Source organism: Rhipicephalus microplus, chromosome X, assembly GCF_043290135.1.
Source record: "Rhipicephalus microplus isolate Deutch F79 chromosome X, USDA_Rmic, whole genome shotgun sequence".
In the NCBI taxonomy this organism is placed as follows: domain Eukaryota; kingdom Metazoa; phylum Arthropoda; class Arachnida; order Ixodida; family Ixodidae; genus Rhipicephalus; species Rhipicephalus microplus.
The window spans coordinates 441,824,821-441,842,148 of NC_134710.1; the positions used below are offsets into that span (position 1 = coordinate 441,824,821).

Below are 17,328 nucleotides of genomic sequence, written 5' to 3' on the forward strand. Positions count from 1 at the left end.
TTTCCAAACTTACTTGCTCGTTCTTCTTCGCCGTTCTGGTTGCCGGTGCCCTACCGTTCTCTCCATCGGCCGCTTCTTTGTTCACCTTCGCTAGTGCATCCTCGGTGGACTTGAGCCTTTTTCTCATAGCAGTCGTTTTCTCTTGCTCTGTCGCCAATGCAAAATCCAGCTCTGCGATTCTCATCAGCAGTTCACTCCAGGCAACCATCAATTTCTCCATTTTTTCCTCGACCTCACATCATCTAGACTTGGCGTCAGCCTCCATTCCATTCGCATCTGAACTTCGGTTTACTTTCAAGCCCACCCCACATCCTGAATATTTTACAGCCTTTTAAACCATGCCCTTTTCACACCAAAGGTCCTTATAAATTGTACAACTCAATAATTAGAAAACACGGCGTACGACAAACCCTGCCCTACGAAAAAAGAAAGTCTTAACTCTACTGCAAAAATTTGCGTGTTCGGTGTACGTGTACCTCCTCCCCTGGTGGGCAAGAGACAGGACAGGACAAACAACTTTATTTGGTCCTGAGAGGCAAGGCAGCGGGCCAACTATGTAGGTCCCCACCCAGCCGTTGGCTAGTCCCATGTCGGAACAGAGAGGCCATGCCTCTCCGCTCGTTCACGGGCCCTCTGGACAGCCTGAAGCTGGACGTCTTGTCTGGGGTCTGTGATTGCCGTCGTCCAGTCTTCTTCTGTTTTAAAATCCTGTAACGCAGGGCACTGCCAGAGCATGTGACTCAAAGAGCAAAATTCACCACAATCTGGGCAAAGTGGATCAATATCCGGATGAAGCATGCTCAGAAAGCCCCTAGAGGGGTAAGACCCCGTCTGGAGCATGCGGAGCGTGCTTGCTTGTGATCTGTGGAGCTTATGATGGGGAAAGGGAAAAGTCTGTCGCTCTCCTCTGTAATGAGATGTTATCTCGTGAAAAGAAACGAGAGGATCACTGTGGACGAGCTCTCCCGAACCCACCCGAGAGACCACCCCGTCGCGGCTTGTGAAACCTCGCGCACAGTCGTGGGCTATCTCGTTTGGGTTCAGGTGACCCGGCAGTACGTCTGGTCCCATGTGAGCGGGAAACCAGACTATGTGATGAATAACGTCTGAGGGGGGTTTGCTGTGGAGAATTCTGGCTGCCTCTGTGGCTATCAATCCCGATGCGAACGCCCTAACGGCCGCTCGGGAATCGGTGTACACCGTGGTGCGTTTCGTGTCCAGTAATGCCAGCGCTACAGCAGCCTGTTCTGCTACATCGACCAAGGAGGTCTTCACTGAAGCTGCCGAGAAAAGTTCTCCCCTGTCATTGACTACTGCCACGGAAAATCCGCTGCCGCCGGCGTGGCGCGCCGCGTCCACAAATGTCTCTGTTCCGGAGAGGTTCTTTATGAAAGCCCTAGCCCTCGCCAACCTACGACCTTTATTGTGTTGGGGATGGATGTTTCGTGGAAGAGGGTCAACAATAAAGGAATTCCTTGTTTGATAATCAAGCTGCGTAGTTTCTCCCTGATTGAAGATAGGACGGAGGCCTGCCGCATCGAACAGAGAGAACACAAATACACACACACAAACTAGTGAATACCTGGTGATTGACCCCCGAAAACTACCTGGTGACTGACCCCCTAACTTGCTCCTTCGGCGCCCTCTGGCACTCACATCGCCCAATTAGTTACTATTATGTAGTTCACAGCGATATTTTACAATTTTGCTGTGAATGCTAGAAGGACGAACGCCGCAGCTACGACGTTTACAAAAGAAATTTGGTGCCCTTTTCAAGCGAGTACCAGCGCCGCACTTTGACGCGTTGTTCCTCTATCTCCTCTCTTAGTGAAAGAGAAACAGCGTGATAAACGAGCGATCAGAGAAACAAGGGCACAGACGGAGGGCTGTATGTGTCCTCGTTTGTCTGGTCTCTCGTTTTTCGTGCTCCTTCTTTTCACTATGCCATATCAACAGACCCAAGCAACCACTTTACTTCCTGGTGCCTCGCACCTACCATCTGGTACTTTGACTTTCCACTTCCCCTCTTAGACGGGCGACCCCTGCCTGTGATTACCACTCAGAAAACTAGCAGGTGCAGTGTTTATAGGAAAGGCTCCATCACTCAAAAAAACACCAAGACCTCTAGAGAGCCTGGCCAATTTGTTATTAGTTCAGAAGGGTTGCTTATCGGGCTAGTTTGTCATCCATGAACGTAGTGTGTATTATCGCAGTACATAAAAGAAAGGGACACAACACATTAGTGTAAGACAAAAGGGGTGCCTACTTTTATTGATTGACACGGGAGCCGATATATCTGTTATTTATGCGAATTTGTGTTCTCGTCTACGTAAGGTTGCAATACTTTATACTGGCGCTAACTTAAGTAGCGCAAATGGCTTTCAGTTGTGGCCAATCATCACAGTCCGTTAGAGTTTTCATTGATGGCTTTCGGCACCATATTCAGTTCGCCCTGTTGTCCTTTTGCGCTTATATGCTTATTTTATGTTGGTACTTTCTGATGCCACTGCTTCCATCTCTTGTCAAAATTGACTCATACATATGCGAAACAGCATAGGCGTAGTCACGGGGTGGCACACCGGACGCATTGCTCCCCCCCCCCTAAATATTTCTGGCTCCGCACCTGCCAGAGACTGATGACATCTACCCAAAAGATTCGTCACATCAGCGGCTACGAAGAGTCAACAATTTTCAAGTGCCACTTGTCCACGAGCACGTTATCACCATTATAGACAGTTATAGTATAGCGGGCTTACTGTGATAGCGGGATTGTAGTGCGCATGTGCACATACGTACGTTATCTGTACCGCTTGCCATACGCGCATATCTTTCACATTTAAAGTTACTGTGTTAGTGTGGTGTACGTAGTGTACGTAAGCATGGCGGCGCTTTCGGACGCCTGCTTCTAAATGATTTTGGCGTGGTTGTTGAAAGATTCAGTTAGTTTCGGCAAACGATTGTTTAAAAAGGCTTCGCTTGCCTTCAGTTAGCTTCGATGACAGAGTATTACGAATAAGCTAGCGCAGTTTATGGGATAGCTTTCCATTTAGAACGTCTGTAGACCTAAGTCAGCAACCACAATGTTTTCTTGTCTGGTGCGTGGTTCATATTTGTTTACTTTTAATATTACCGAAATAAACTTTTAGTAATGCGTAGCGCGGTGACAGAGGTAAACATTTTCGTTTTTTTCCTCTTTTCACTGTTCTCTAACTTATCAACCTTCGGATAGGTGGCACGACTATCGCAGTTGGCGCACGTAAACCACGTAAACTCTATCCCGCTCAATTGTAAGATGCTGTCCGCAACGAACGTTTGCTGCAGGGTTACACCATTCCCTTAACCCTCGCTATTACACTAACGGTAAATTTTAACTGTCTTATGTCAGACTTTATTGATCACAGTGACGTGCTAGTCGCCCAATCAGCCCGTTGTTTATCCAGAGGTATTGCACTAGCATCGAGTCTTGTCTGATTCACCTACGGCACCACGTTTCTCGCAGTACTTAACATCGCAAATAAGCCGATTGTGCTTCCCAAGGGCACGGTTATAGTATGCAGCGTGGATAGACAAGATATCGCTGTAGTGGATACGAATAGTAGCGTGCTTCAATCGTGCTCACCAACAGATGCGCCGACTACTGAGCCTCTCGTCAATGCAATCAGCATCGATGGGACTCCACCAGAAGCAGACGAACTACTCGCGCTGTTACCGAAGCATAAATCCTTTTTCGGCGTACCTTCACATGCCCTAAAGCAGACTTCGGCAGCAGCTCATCGCGTACACGCATACCGACGGAACTTATATTGTTCGGCGCTGTCCATATACCGTGTCTTTGCTAGCGAACGTGAGACCATCGACAAACACCTTTCTGCTGTGCTGAAGCAAACGTCATCCACCCTTCCGCAAGCTCTTTATCGTCACCTGCCATACTCGTGCGCATGGAAATTGGCTCGGTGCGATTCTGCGTCGACTACCGCACATTGAACAAAACCAGAAAGACCGTATATCCCTTGCCTCTCATTCATGATGGCTCAAGTATTTTTCAGGTTAACAGTTTTTTTTTGAAAAAAAAAGCTCGAAACTATTTCTGTTGCTATTGCCTAAATCCACAGTAAATTTCACCAAAAGTGTGTGCAATCTTATCTGAACACACCCTACTACAGAATCAGGCACAAATGGGCCTATGCCGGCAACAAATGCTCTTAAATATTGTAAACAGCACAAATCTGGATTTGATCAATTACACGGAGTTGCGTCTTGGCAATGGGCTACAAAAAATAACTGCTCTCGCGGATTTTTGTTCCTACTCTTTTGTCTACATTTTAGCTTCAGAATGAATTTAACTACCATGTAGTAAGAGCACGGGACCTGTACAGTACTTTGTACAAATCTCCGTGGCGTATGAGCAGTGATTATGGTGCTCGGCTGCTGACCCGAAGGTCGCGGGTCAAATACCGGCCGCGCTGGTCACATATTGATAAAGATGAAATGCTCGAATTTCGCGTAGTGGTGTCACCCTAAAGGGAAAGTAATGTCGCATAGCAATTTACCTCAGAGTGAAAGTTCAATTTATGACATCTAAAACGACAATATTATCAACGGCGGTGCCCTACATACCGAGAAATTAGGGTTAATGCACTAGAATACATGCGCCGCAGTAGGACATTTAGAAAGTGATATGGATGACGTCAGATCAACCGCCTACTAATAATCACTAGCAATCGTTCTAGCTGCAGTAAATAAACAAACGTTCTGTGCATCAAGAGACGCAATAAAATGCTTCTTGTTCGTTTCTGATCCTAGAGAAAAAAACCGCCGGACGTTACTATAAGGAATGGCTTGAGTGGTTCAAAAATTCAATTTCCGCTTGGTTAAACTGGGAAAGTCGTGCTTTCTATCGGGGACTAGTTAAAGCAAAACACGTCTACCATGTCGGGGTCCATGGCTGCAAATTGATTCATGGCCGTTGTTGCTGTTGTGGATCCCGCTGCTATAGTTCTGTCTACTAGTGTCAGCGACCTTGCTGTAAAGCCGGGCAATGTTGTGCACGACAACAGTGACGTGGGTCGGTTTGCTTCTTGAGGCGGGTAGTTTGAAGTGCTGTAGTCAATGCAAGCCACTAAAACGTGATTTTATTTCAAAATAAGCCCTTCTTTAGCACAAAAAATCACCATAAGGTTACCGAACCACTATTTCAACAATCATTGTCGACCTAATTGTTGCTTTAAGAGTTTTTTTAAAGAACACCACATGGTCAGTATTTCCAGAGCCCTTCACTGCGGGGTGTCTCATAATCGTATTGTGGTTTTGGGACGATATATCTCAGATATCATAATTTGTACCATGTACACTTCTTTGTTCGCCTCTCTACTGGCTATAACAACAAATCAGAAGTGCTTTATCTGCATGTACTTATTACGAAGTATTATGCCATAAAATATTATGAAATATTATAGTAGAATAAGATGCCACCGGCCTATGGCATGTTACCTTTTCGCCTGTTTTACCCGTTTACATCGTAATAGACCCTTTTCAATAAAGGGTGGGCCTTGTGCCGAGGACGTAAACTACAGTCTGCCGCCATTTTGAGGGCACCGCAGCGGACGACGCAGGCTGTGTGTCCCAGCGACACTGATGCGCGTTTTTTGCAGCACACACAGACACCTCTTTTGTTCCTGCTGGACGCGGACTGCGTCTGGAAGGGACGCCGATAAGAGGCTCTTGCAGGCTGGATCCATGCATTGCCAGTCATAACAAGCCAAACTGCTTTTCCAACCCGTTGAAGGGTACAAAATATTGCTTATTGTGCACCAAAAGCAGCTCAGAAGGCTTCTCGGAGAGTACTATGAGCTCGTTCAAGCTAGAAAGCGGTGAGATGGCAGCGGCCGATACCGAGAACTAGCCGCCAACACAAACATCACAGCACTCACGCATTTGACGGCTTGCTTTCCATACCCTTATGATGGGGCTAGCTATCCCACACTCCTTTGCGAAGCGAAACTGGCAAAAAGCTCACCGTCCAGTGGCGTATTTAAGATAAGGGTCTATTTCGTCTTTCCTGCTCCCTGTGTTTGACCCTTTGCCTAATCCTCCAGTGTAGGATAGCCAACCGTTTGTCTTCCTGGTTAACCACCCTGCCTTCTACTTTTGTCTGCTTCCTTCCTTCCTTCCTTCCTTCCTACACTGTAGTTACTAGAAGAAATCTCCCGTATGTTTTCCTTGGCTTTCTTATCTCTTAGTCCTAAATATTGTTGTGTCTAGCAAAGCAAAACGAGCCCTCAGAATTTTTCTTTCAGTCGTCAGAGTACAAATGCCATCTCGTTATTTCAAACCATGTGTTTATTTTTCGTACATGCAACAAAGCAGAGCAAATGACCCTCTTTTCCCCACCACCTCCAGCAGCCGCAGCATCCAGTGAGCCTGGTGTCAACAGCAAGTAGACGACTAAGACACCAGGTGTAAAAGTCGATCACACAGTGGAAGTGTGCATACTGACACTATTGTGGCAAAAACCAAGGTACGCGTAGGCGTAGAATACACATAGAAGACCGGTGCACTAGTGCCAGCCGCCGTGCTTGCCGAGCGCTCCAACGCCTCGGCTGCCGAGACCTCCGTAGAGACCAGTGGCCCCGTATCCGGCAGCTTCCCCACCATAGAGGGCACCAACGCCACCATACAGAGTGCTCGGCCTGACGCCGGCATACGACGACCCAGTCGGGCCGTACTTGGCTGCGAGCACGTAAGCCGGCGGGGAGGACGACCTCAGGGCCACGTCGGCTGGACTCTCACTCTGTGTGCCGGGCTCGTTGGTGTCGACCACGGCACGGAAGCCTGCTGCGTCGGCCGTGTACTTGACCTTGCGCTGGCCGCCTTCCGCCGTGGTGATGGTGTACACTCCCTGGACAGCACCATTGCCATCGCCTACCTCCTGGCGAGAGCTGGAACCGCCCAGCGCCTGAGCGACGTATCCGAAACTGTATGGCCTCGGCCGATTGTTTTCGTAGGCTCTGCTACCCTGCAAAACACACGGATTCACTATGTCAGGACACTTGGTGGACGTGCACGATCAACTTGTCTGTTTTTTTCATCGTGAAGCCTATGTGCTAGGTAATCACTGGAAAACAACAAAGCTATCCCATGTAAAAAATTTCAACGGAGATGGTATGCCATTCAGTATCAGAGCATGGCATCCTGGTTAGACGTTTGTTGGTGTTTGTGGTGGGGCTGCTTCAAATGGCTACTTACTCCGCCATAATAACCGCCACCACCGCCGGCGACATAGCCACGTCCAGCGTAGCCGCCTCGGAACCGAGCGCTGCCTGCTCCGAGACCACCGAAGGCTGCACCGCCGTATCCACCAGGGATATTACCAGCCTTTGCCATGACGGTGTAGAATAGGACGGATGAGATCACAACCTGCATGTATTGGGGCGTCGAACGCTTAGCGAGAGTCAGAGAGGCAGGTTTCGCGCGCCATTTATGGCATTAATGAAATGCTCAATAGAAAGCCTTCCAACTGGCAGCTACAAACCAGTGGCATTAACGGAAAAAATTAATGTGGGATAGCGAATTTAGGAAGCTGAGGAGTGTGACCCCACAGCTCAGCATTATCTAATGACGTCCCATACAAAACACCATTGATGAGTTGATAGCGTGCGATTATTTGTTCACAATAGCAACATTAAGATTGTAAGTGGGCTGAAACAGGCATTCGCCTCGTCATGTGAATTCAGCTTGCGCAGATGTGAAGCTGTTATACTTCTTTCCTAAGCAGAATCTGCTTAATTGGATTGAACGAAGCGTATGGCTTTTTAGGTCCTGAACCACGGCTTTCAGGTCGATGGTTTTCTTCTACATACTATAAGTTGTCTCACCTGAAGTGCTTCAGTTGTACCCTTCAAGGGCATTAGGATTGTGTTGTTTGTTATATGTGTGTGACATTCAAGGGGGGGGGGGTACCAAAGCCCTTCTCCGCAAGCTGCTTAACTACGGAAATGTTGCCGACAAAACACGTAGGTTGTTTGCACTGTTTTCAGAGTTCTTTTAAAGCCATACTTAGAATGTCTATCTATTCGCCTCCTGTAATTGTTGAATATAAGACCCCAAAGAGCAACACAATCTTAGCAGGACACTAATTTCATACCTTATGCGTGAACATGCGCCAAAATAAGCCCAACAGAACCTCGGGCATTTAATTTTTTGTTATTGTACTTAGTTGTTTAGAGTTAATAGAAGTCTGCTTAAATAGCGCACTGGGCATAGCGCCTATAGTGACCACGCACTGTTCGGAGCCCTCTACCTGTCTCTCGTTTATAAATAGGCCAACTTTTGCAAGTATCACCCATTAGGCGTATCAGACATTGAGATGCTAAAGAAATACACTTTTGCAGGTCTATCATTGCATGTGCGCTTTTTACACTTTCAAACTGCGGATACTCACGCCTGGTGGTAATAAATTGGATTCCATGGCGAATGTATAACACGTCGGTTCAGCTGTGGCGTAGCTGTCACAAAGAGAGGCTCCGTTGCATGGTGCCCATAAGAACACGCCTCAGTCTTCGAGCACATGATATTCTCTAATCATCAAGCCGAAAATGCACACGTGCTACCCTCGTGTCAAAGTGGCATGAGACTACTGATCGCGTTTCTTCGAATGGCATTGCTACATTGCAAAGGTATAAATACGACAATGCGCAAATAGCGCACCTGTAGTTCGTAAGTGATCATCCTAAATACTAAGCCTGCAAACACGGACACATGCAAGAAGTCAGGACGCCCACATCGTTTGTGGTATCTTGACTTTTTTTTCTTCTGTCCGCGTTTGCACACCCCGTATGTTAGAAAGCAATGATGTGCTTTCAAGGGAAATAATTTTGCCTCGCTACTCACGAATTACGGCCAATGTGACACGCAGCCAATAGCGTGGTAGAAACGTTCGCCGCTTGCACGAAGATTAGACACGTGGTACATAAACACAAGATAACCGTGAACCGACAGCAGCGTCATAGTTCCCTTCAATATTTTTTCCTCAAGGTGTGAATTCCGCCCCGCTATGCACTTCCCGTTCCTCAGAGGCGCTCCTCACCTTCCACATGGTTGCTCACTGGTGCCGCTGCTTGTGTTGCTGCTGCTGCGGTGGTGAAATCGTGTTGTGTCCTCGGTGACTGGACCACAGCTGTTTTATACGATCCGCTCCTACATTGCACTGAGTGATGCTTTGCAGCGGGAATTTATGCGGCAATGACGAGGAGGACGCGATGCCCTGGTCACTCCCCTTTCTGTATTCCTCTCAGTTTCAGTGGCCGCCCTTGTTGCGGCACTTCTTCCGCCTAATGAGAGCGCACCGCTTCCACGGGGGCCTCGCCGTCACTCAGCAGGAGTCGCTGCTGAGTGACGGAATCACTAATCGCGTGGTGCCGGAATCACTAATCCGACAAGCACGCACCGGCAGGATCGACAGGGTTGGTTTGTGTCCTTATTGTTTGCGATGGTCTCATAACGGCACTTACACGACAACCGAACGCCAAACGTAAGCGTCACTCACGGAATTTCGATTCTCCTACGCGCGTGCGAGCAGCGCTCCTATCGAAGGTGTATATACACAAGGAAGATGTTTCGGCAAGTGCGCACGACATCACCATATCGCTTTTAATTAGGACGCATATAATGAAGTGGAGTGATACGTGCGAAGAAAACACAACTAAGGATGACGAGATGTGGTCGTCGCGCAGTCGACAGATACGAATCTGAGATTGCTCGGCATTGCTGAAGCTAACCTTTGAATTACTAATTGGTAAATGTTGAAATGAGAAACAAAATGGTAGGACAAGAAAAATGTCGTTAGACTTCAACACATTCGGTGAAACGGCAAAAGGACTGACTGTAGTAATGAAGCGTAGCTGTGTAGCATTAAAACGGCATATCCGTATAACACTTGTAGCGCGAAGAAGCACGAGACAAGAGTAGAAGAAAAAGTAGCGCTTTGTGTCTCTATATATCTTTCTCGTGTTCTGTTTCTTTGCTCAACCATTGTTATCTCATTAGGTAAAACGGCTTTGATCCAAAACTTTTCAAGCACAGATGACACTTCGGTATTGAACTTGCTTTTATAGAAATATGATTCTTTTTCAAGTAGCATAAGTGAAATTCATTACGTAGGAATGCCTTCCCAGAGGTCTCCCTCAAGTTTCTTCATGTAGGCTAATTTCGCCTAAGACATGCGACCATCAATGTTTCTCAAATCGACAGTGCAGAAAATAGTTATTGCACGGTTACTCCTATTGCTATCACTGCACACTATCATGCTGTGGTCACAATGGATAATGTCATCCTGGAAACATTTGCTGAAGCCTGCCTACCTCCATCGAATTCTAATGGACCACTAACAATCCCTCGTACATCAGATAGATGTTATGCGTGAGACATTAGAAGGTCCAGTGGACCTCCGTACTTATTCTGATGACCAATAGAACGGACGAACCATCCGGTGCAAAGAAAAAAACGTCAACTCTAATGTCATGAACATCTCTTTTCGGACATTTATACGTTCAGCAGACTTCAAAATATGGACCAGAACGTCCAAGGGACGAGTCCATACTGTGGACATCTTTATTAAACCCGGAATTTAGGTCTTAATAAAAGACTTAAATGCATCTTTGGTTTCACATTAACAAGCCTGATATAAAAAAAGGACTAAAGGGGAGGTTACTCCTTTTGGGGATCAACGGATTCCCTACAACGAATTGTCTTTTTGGGTACTGGCTGCAAGAGGAGAAACAGTTAGTCCTAGAAGGGTAACTTACACGGGCCCTAACGGTTGCTCCCGAAAAGAGTAATGTTTACTACTGTAAGAACTAATACCTGATTTTAGGATACGATTCCTAACAGAGTAATTATTTCGCCCATAAAGACTAACTGTTCCCTTCAGAGATGATCCTTGGGAGAGCGATTGTTTCAATCATTAGGACTAAATGTTGATCTTGAGAAATCATCCCTGGGTGCGTGAATGCTACCCTTTCGCGATAAACTGTTAATCTGTTTAAGAATTTCTGAAGCAACTAGTGATATACCCAGTATTCATTAACCTGTGAATGACCTGGCCATTTTCACTAGACTGGCATGAAAGGTGCACTTGACTTTCAAGGCTAAAAACATTTATTTTCTCCAAAAGTGTTTTACCTTGATTATGCATATTCCGGCTAACGTGGTGCATGCGAACGCCGAGTGCATACACTTAGGATGACTGCACGCCAAGACTTTGGTAATTATGTCGAATGTACCAGTTAAACTTAATCATTTGTGTTGGACGTGCTCCTGCCGTGGATGTCTTTGTCTTAAGATATGATGCTCACACTTATGCGACTTTTCGCAGTCAAACGGTACCATATGATTATTAGGGCACCCATTGGTGTACGCAATAACACAGTAAACAAAGAGAAGCATAGTGCATATGTAATTGAAGGTATAGCATCTGAAGCACTGAAGTTCCTAATTATGAATAGGTGTTTGATGGCGCCGTCATGTTTTGGCTTTTTCCAAGTTTTAGAGGTTGTATGCTATTCTACTGAAAAACCAAACCATCTATTCAGCATTCTTCACTTGCTTTATTGTGCTGTTGTTTTAACCAAAAAGTACCTCAAGGCAGGTATAAAAGTCTCACTGGTAAAGGTTGCGTGAGAGAGAACGCATCAGCACTCGGCACAATATCCACAGTAGGATTTTCAGCAATAACTATGGATGCCTCCTGTGAGGCTCAAGATATTTAATGGAGATCCCACAGATGTGCAGTGATCGAAAATGGTTGAAGCTTTTGAATATAAGACGAAAGAGGCAAAATAAAAGGCATCATCACCACGGAGGGAGAGTTTTCCAATTCTTGAAGAGAGGAGGGGTGATATATATATATATATATATATATATATATTGTAACATACTAGAAAAAGGTAGAGAAGTAGAGAAGAGAAGCAGAGGAAGACGAAGAGTCTTGGCACGACCGCTGTGTGCTGCCTCAAACGACCGTCGTTCACCTACTGTAAATAAAACCATCTTATCACAGCTCGCTGTAACAGTTGTGGTAGAAGTGCGGGGTAATCGACACCCGAAGACGGAAGGTGAACCGCAAGTTCTTCGACGGAGCCGTCGCATTGCTGGACTTCCACCGAATCCATCTGGTCTGGACATGTCCCACAACGCAAATGAACACCGACCCCTCTCGACTTCTGCGCCGACCAGTTCGGCTCCACAACTGAGAGATGCTCGTCCCTTTGCCGGCAGACCAGATGAAGACGTCGAGGCTTGGCTCATCCATTACAAACGGGTGAGCGCCGCTAACAAATGGGATGCCGCTTCTCAGCTTTTGTACGTCGTGTTCTTTCTGACGGATACTCCATTAATGTGGTACGAAAATCAGGAGGAAACGCTAACGACGTGGGACAGATTTGTTTCTGAAATCAAAGAGCGCTTCGGCGACCCAACAACGATAAAGAAAAGAGCAGAACAGACGCTAATGCAACGTGCTCAAGTGCCAGGTGAAACTTGCACGACCTACATTGAGGAAGTCAAAAAGCTATGTAGGACCATTGACTCCGGAATGTCTGAGGAAGACAAAGTCGGGCACATTCTAAAAGGAATCGCCGAGGATGTTTACAGTTTCCTCATCGCGAAAGACACATTGACATCTGTCACCGATGTCATTCGTCATTGCCGCACTTTTGAACAACTAAAGACGAGACGCATCACGCCGAAGTTCGGCAGGCTACCCAATGTGACGACCATCGCGAGCATAGACAGCAACCAGGCGCTTGATCTTGCAACAACAATCCGGCAGATAGTACGTGAAGAACTCGGCCTGTACGCGCAAGTGGCAAACCGCCCAAGCACTCATCCCCCCTATCAGCCACCAGAGTTCGAGCGAAACGTTGCTTCATTCTCCTCGCACCGAGTGGCGGAGGGCTTTGAGGATTCTCATGCCACACCTCAGTATCAGCCACGTCTATACGATAGAGGCCCTGCCTATGACGCACGATCACGACGAGCACGGCCACATTCTTATATTCAGGGCTGCGGCAAGGACAGTACCAACCCTACTACCAAAATATAACTTACGACGAATACAATGAATTCCAGAGAGTGGCAGAAAACCGTTGTTTGCGTGATAACGAACTTCCTCGCCGACAGCAGCGGCCCAGGATTCGTTCCATTGAATATAGTATAAACCGTGATCTTCCCGTGTGCTACAACTGTGGTTTCACCGGGCATAGCGCTCGGTATTGCCGCCAACTACGCCGCCAATCACAAAGGACACCAGCCATGTCTTCGCCAACAAGACCCGGTGCTTCATATGACCTGCGGACAACCGACTTGTTTCCAAGGGACCGTTTTTCGCGCGAGACCAGACGCAGTGATTCGCCAGCATTCGAGCGGAGTTTGACACCACCATCCAACCGTTCTCGTCGCTCACCATCTCCTGTGCGTCGTTCTTTTCCGCCGCCGGGAAACTAGCATCCGCGGCCAATGGAGGTGAGGTCGCCGGAAGGTCTTTTCAAGATATGCCTCTGCCTATTGTTATGATAAAAAACAAAGTGAATGTGTTGATTGATGGAATACCGACGATGGCGTTAGTTGACACTGGGGTGACTGTGTCTGTGATGAGCCTCGCCTTCAGAAACCGCTTAGGTCGCAGAGTTATGTTTTCATGGGACGATACAATCACTTTTCGTGGTGTAGGAGGCGAGTGGCTTAATCCTCTTGGTATATGTGTTGTCAGTGTTTCATTGGCTGGAATAGTATTTGTATCGGAATTTCTGGTTCTATCTCGTTGTTCACACGATGTCATTCTTGGTATCGATTTCCTGGAGCAATGCGGTGCTTCCGTTGACTGTGGTAGTGGAGAAATATCACTAAACAATTGGTTTATACCGTGGCTTTCCGAAGAAGACTGCCGTGGCGAAGACAGGAACACACTTAGTGTGATTGATGAAGTGATAGCACCATCTTGGTGCCTGACACCCGTTCGAGTCTCTTCTACAGCGGTTGATGATGCTTGTGTTGACTTCGTAGTGGGGCCTCTACGCAAGAACTGTTTTAAGAAGGACATACTTGTGGCTTATTCTGTTGTGTGCATGACAAAAGGAGTAGCAACATTGTGGGCACTGAACTGTTCTGCCACGCCGGTTGTGCTTCCTCGCGGAATGAAGATAGCTCTCTTTGATGAAGCCTCATGCAACTCGATAGCAGCAATAGCTACGGACCTCCTTACCTCTTCCTCTGCTTGTGATATTCGCCATAATGAAGATCTAATGCTCGCTATGATCAGCAAGACTCTCAGTACAACGGAATGGCAAGCGCTGGTGCAGGTCCTTTCCCGGCATGTTGCTGCTTTCGACTTCAAACATAGAGATGCACCCCTTCAGTTACCCTCGTCCCGCGCTCGTCACAGAATAGACACTGGCTCTGCACACCCCATCCGCCAAAAGCCCTACCGAGTGTCATCCTCTGAGCGCAAAGTTATCGCCGAACAAGTAAAGGACATGCTGAACAAAGGGGTCGTGCAAGAGTCGTCTAGCCCGTGGGCAGCCACGGTCATTCTTGTCAGGAAAAAAGATGGTTCCTGGAGATTCTGCGTAGATTACAGGCGTCTAAACACTGTGACGAAGAAAGATGTATATCCCTTACCGCGGATTGATGACGTCATAGATTCCTTGCATGCCACTTCCTATTTTTCAACGCTTGATTTGCGGTCAGGTTATTGGCAAATACCTATGGAACCCGGCGACAAAAAAAAGACTGCTTTCGTAACTCCGGACGGCTTATTTGAATTTAATGTCATGCCTTTTGGCCTTTGTAATGCTCCAGCCACCTTTGAAAGATTTATGGACACAGTATTACGTGGTCTAAAATGGGAGATATGCATGAGCTACCTTGACGATGTTGTGATCTTTGGTCGTACGTTTGAGGAACATAACAACCGTCTCAGTCTTGTTCTCGACTGCATTGAAAAAGCTGGGCTGGTTCTGAATTCTAAAAAATGTCGCTTTGGCGAACGTCAAACTCTCGTGCTGGGGCACTTGATCGACAAGGATGGCGTCAGAACCGATCCTCGCAAGATAGAAGCAGTGAGCTCTTTTAAATCACCGCAGTCCGCACGAGAACTTCGCTCATTTGTCGGCCTATGCTCATATTTTCGTCGTTTTGTTCCACGATTTGCGGAGATCGTGTATCCGCTGACAAATGTCTTGCGACAGGATGCAACCTTCAACTGGACACCAGAGTGTGACGCCGCATTCTCACAACTTAAGTTTGCACTAACGTCAGCACCACTGTTGCGTCACTTCGATCCATCTTGTCCGACTGAGGTCCACACGGACGCTAGTGGTATCGGTGTAGGTGCGGTGCTTGTACAACGTCACAATGGCGCAGAGCATGTCGTGGCATATGCCAGCCGTTGCCTGAGCAAATCAGAACGCAATTACACAGTTACGGAACAGGAATGTCTGGCAGCTGTTTTCGCCGTACAGAAGTTTCGTTGTTATTTTTACGGGAGGCCATTTAAGATAATTACCGATCACCGTTCGTTATGCTGGCTGGTCGGTTTGCGTGACCCCTCTGGCCCCCTCTGGCCCCCTCGCACATTGGGCGCTGCGACTTCAGGAATACGACTTTACGGTGTCGTACAAGAGTGGCCGTCGTCACGCTGACGCAGACTGCCTCTCCCAGATTCCTCTTGCGACTACTGACTGCGATGCTGAGAATTTCGACGACTGCCTTGCTGCTGTTACAAGCACGTTCCCCAACGCGGCTGATTTCCAGAGAGAACAACGCAGCGATCTCAACTTGGATCCTCTTTTTGCCGCCGCACGTGCCTCCCAACACAGCGGTCGCTTTACTACCCGAAACAAGTTGTTCTATAAAACTAACTACTCCAGATCTGGAGCACGTTTTCTTCTAGTTGTCCCCGAGAGCCTTCGCTCCGATGTTCTACGTGCCATGCATGACGATGCGACGTCCGGTCATTTCGGCTTCATATGAACGCTAAACCGCACGCAGGAACGCTTTTACTGGCCTAAGATGTACGAAACGACGAAGCGTTACTTCGCTAGCTGCGAGACGTGCCAACGTCACAAGCGCCCGGCCACCGCTACACCAGGTTCCCTTCAGCCGTTAACACCACCCACAGCACCTTTTGAACAAGTAGGAATTGACATTATGGGTCCATTTTTGTTATCTAACAATAAGAAGCGTTGGATAATCGTCTGCGTAGATCATCTTACACGGTGTGCCGAAACCGCAGCTATTCCCTTTTCTACCGCTGCATCCGTGGCGGACTTCTTGCTTCACTCCGTGGTCCTTCGCCATGGCCTACCGCGTGTTATTATCAGCAACCGTGGCCGCCAGTTCACTGCCGATGCCGTTGAAGAATTACTACGCATGTGCACAACACAGTTCCGTCATTCCACACCATATCACCCGCAGACGAATGGCCTCGTTGAACGGACTAACAGAACGCTGATCAACATGCTTGCCATGTACGTTTCTTCCAGTCACAAGAACTAGGATGAAGTGCTGCCTTTTATCACGTACGCGTACAACACGGCAAAACATGAAACAACGAACTTCAGCCCATTTTATCTGTTGTACGCCAGGTTGCCACTAAGCCCTCTAGACACTTTCTTACCCTTCATTCTACACAATGACGACTCTGTATCAAACACCCTGTGCCTCGCGGAAGAAGCCCGTCGAATCGCTCGTCTTCGTACTCTGGCCTCTCAACGTCGTTCGAAGGAACGATACGATGACCGTCACGAACCGGTTTTACTCAAAAAAGGTAACTTGGCGTTACTTTGGACACCGCAACGCAAGCGTGGATTGTGTCAAAAGCTTCTGTCACGATATTCAGGCCCATTTGTAGTTTTGGAGCGTCTAAGCCAGCTCACTTACGTAATGGCTCGTCTTTTGACCAATGGTCGACGATCGAGCAGAACGCCGCTCACTCACGTTGCTCGCCTGAAACCTTTCTACCCTCCTTGTGCATTATAACTCGCCCTACGGGCTTCGTCTGCTTGCGGGGGAATGTAACATACTAGAAAAAGGTAGAGAAGAGAAGCAGAGGAAGACGAAGAGTCTTGGCACGACCGCATTGTGCTGCCGCAAACGACCGTCGTTCACCTCCTGTAAATAAAACCATCTTATCACAGCTCGCTGTAACAATATATATATATATATATATATATATATATATATATATATATATATATATATATATATATATATATATATATATATATATGTGTGTGTGTGTTTGTGTGTGTGTGAATAAAAAGAAGACAAGTT

The 17,328-nt window shown here is 47.2% G+C and overlaps 1 protein-coding gene across 1 annotated transcript; it reads right to left on the reverse strand.

Moving 5' to 3' along the window:
• Positions 1 to 6,318: 6,318 nt before the first annotated feature.
• Positions 6,319 to 9,292, reverse strand: LOC119161811 (uncharacterized). Its single transcript, XM_037414322.2, has 3 exons — positions 9,086 to 9,292; positions 7,246 to 7,416; positions 6,319 to 7,015 (listed from the first exon to the last, which is right to left on the reverse strand). Exons 1-3 carry the CDS (start codon positions 9,092 to 9,094, stop codon positions 6,557 to 6,559), a joined length of 639 nt encoding a protein of 212 aa, XP_037270219.2. The 5' UTR covers positions 9,095 to 9,292; the 3' UTR covers positions 6,319 to 6,556.
• Between the last annotated feature and the right edge of the window lie 8,036 nt (positions 9,293 to 17,328).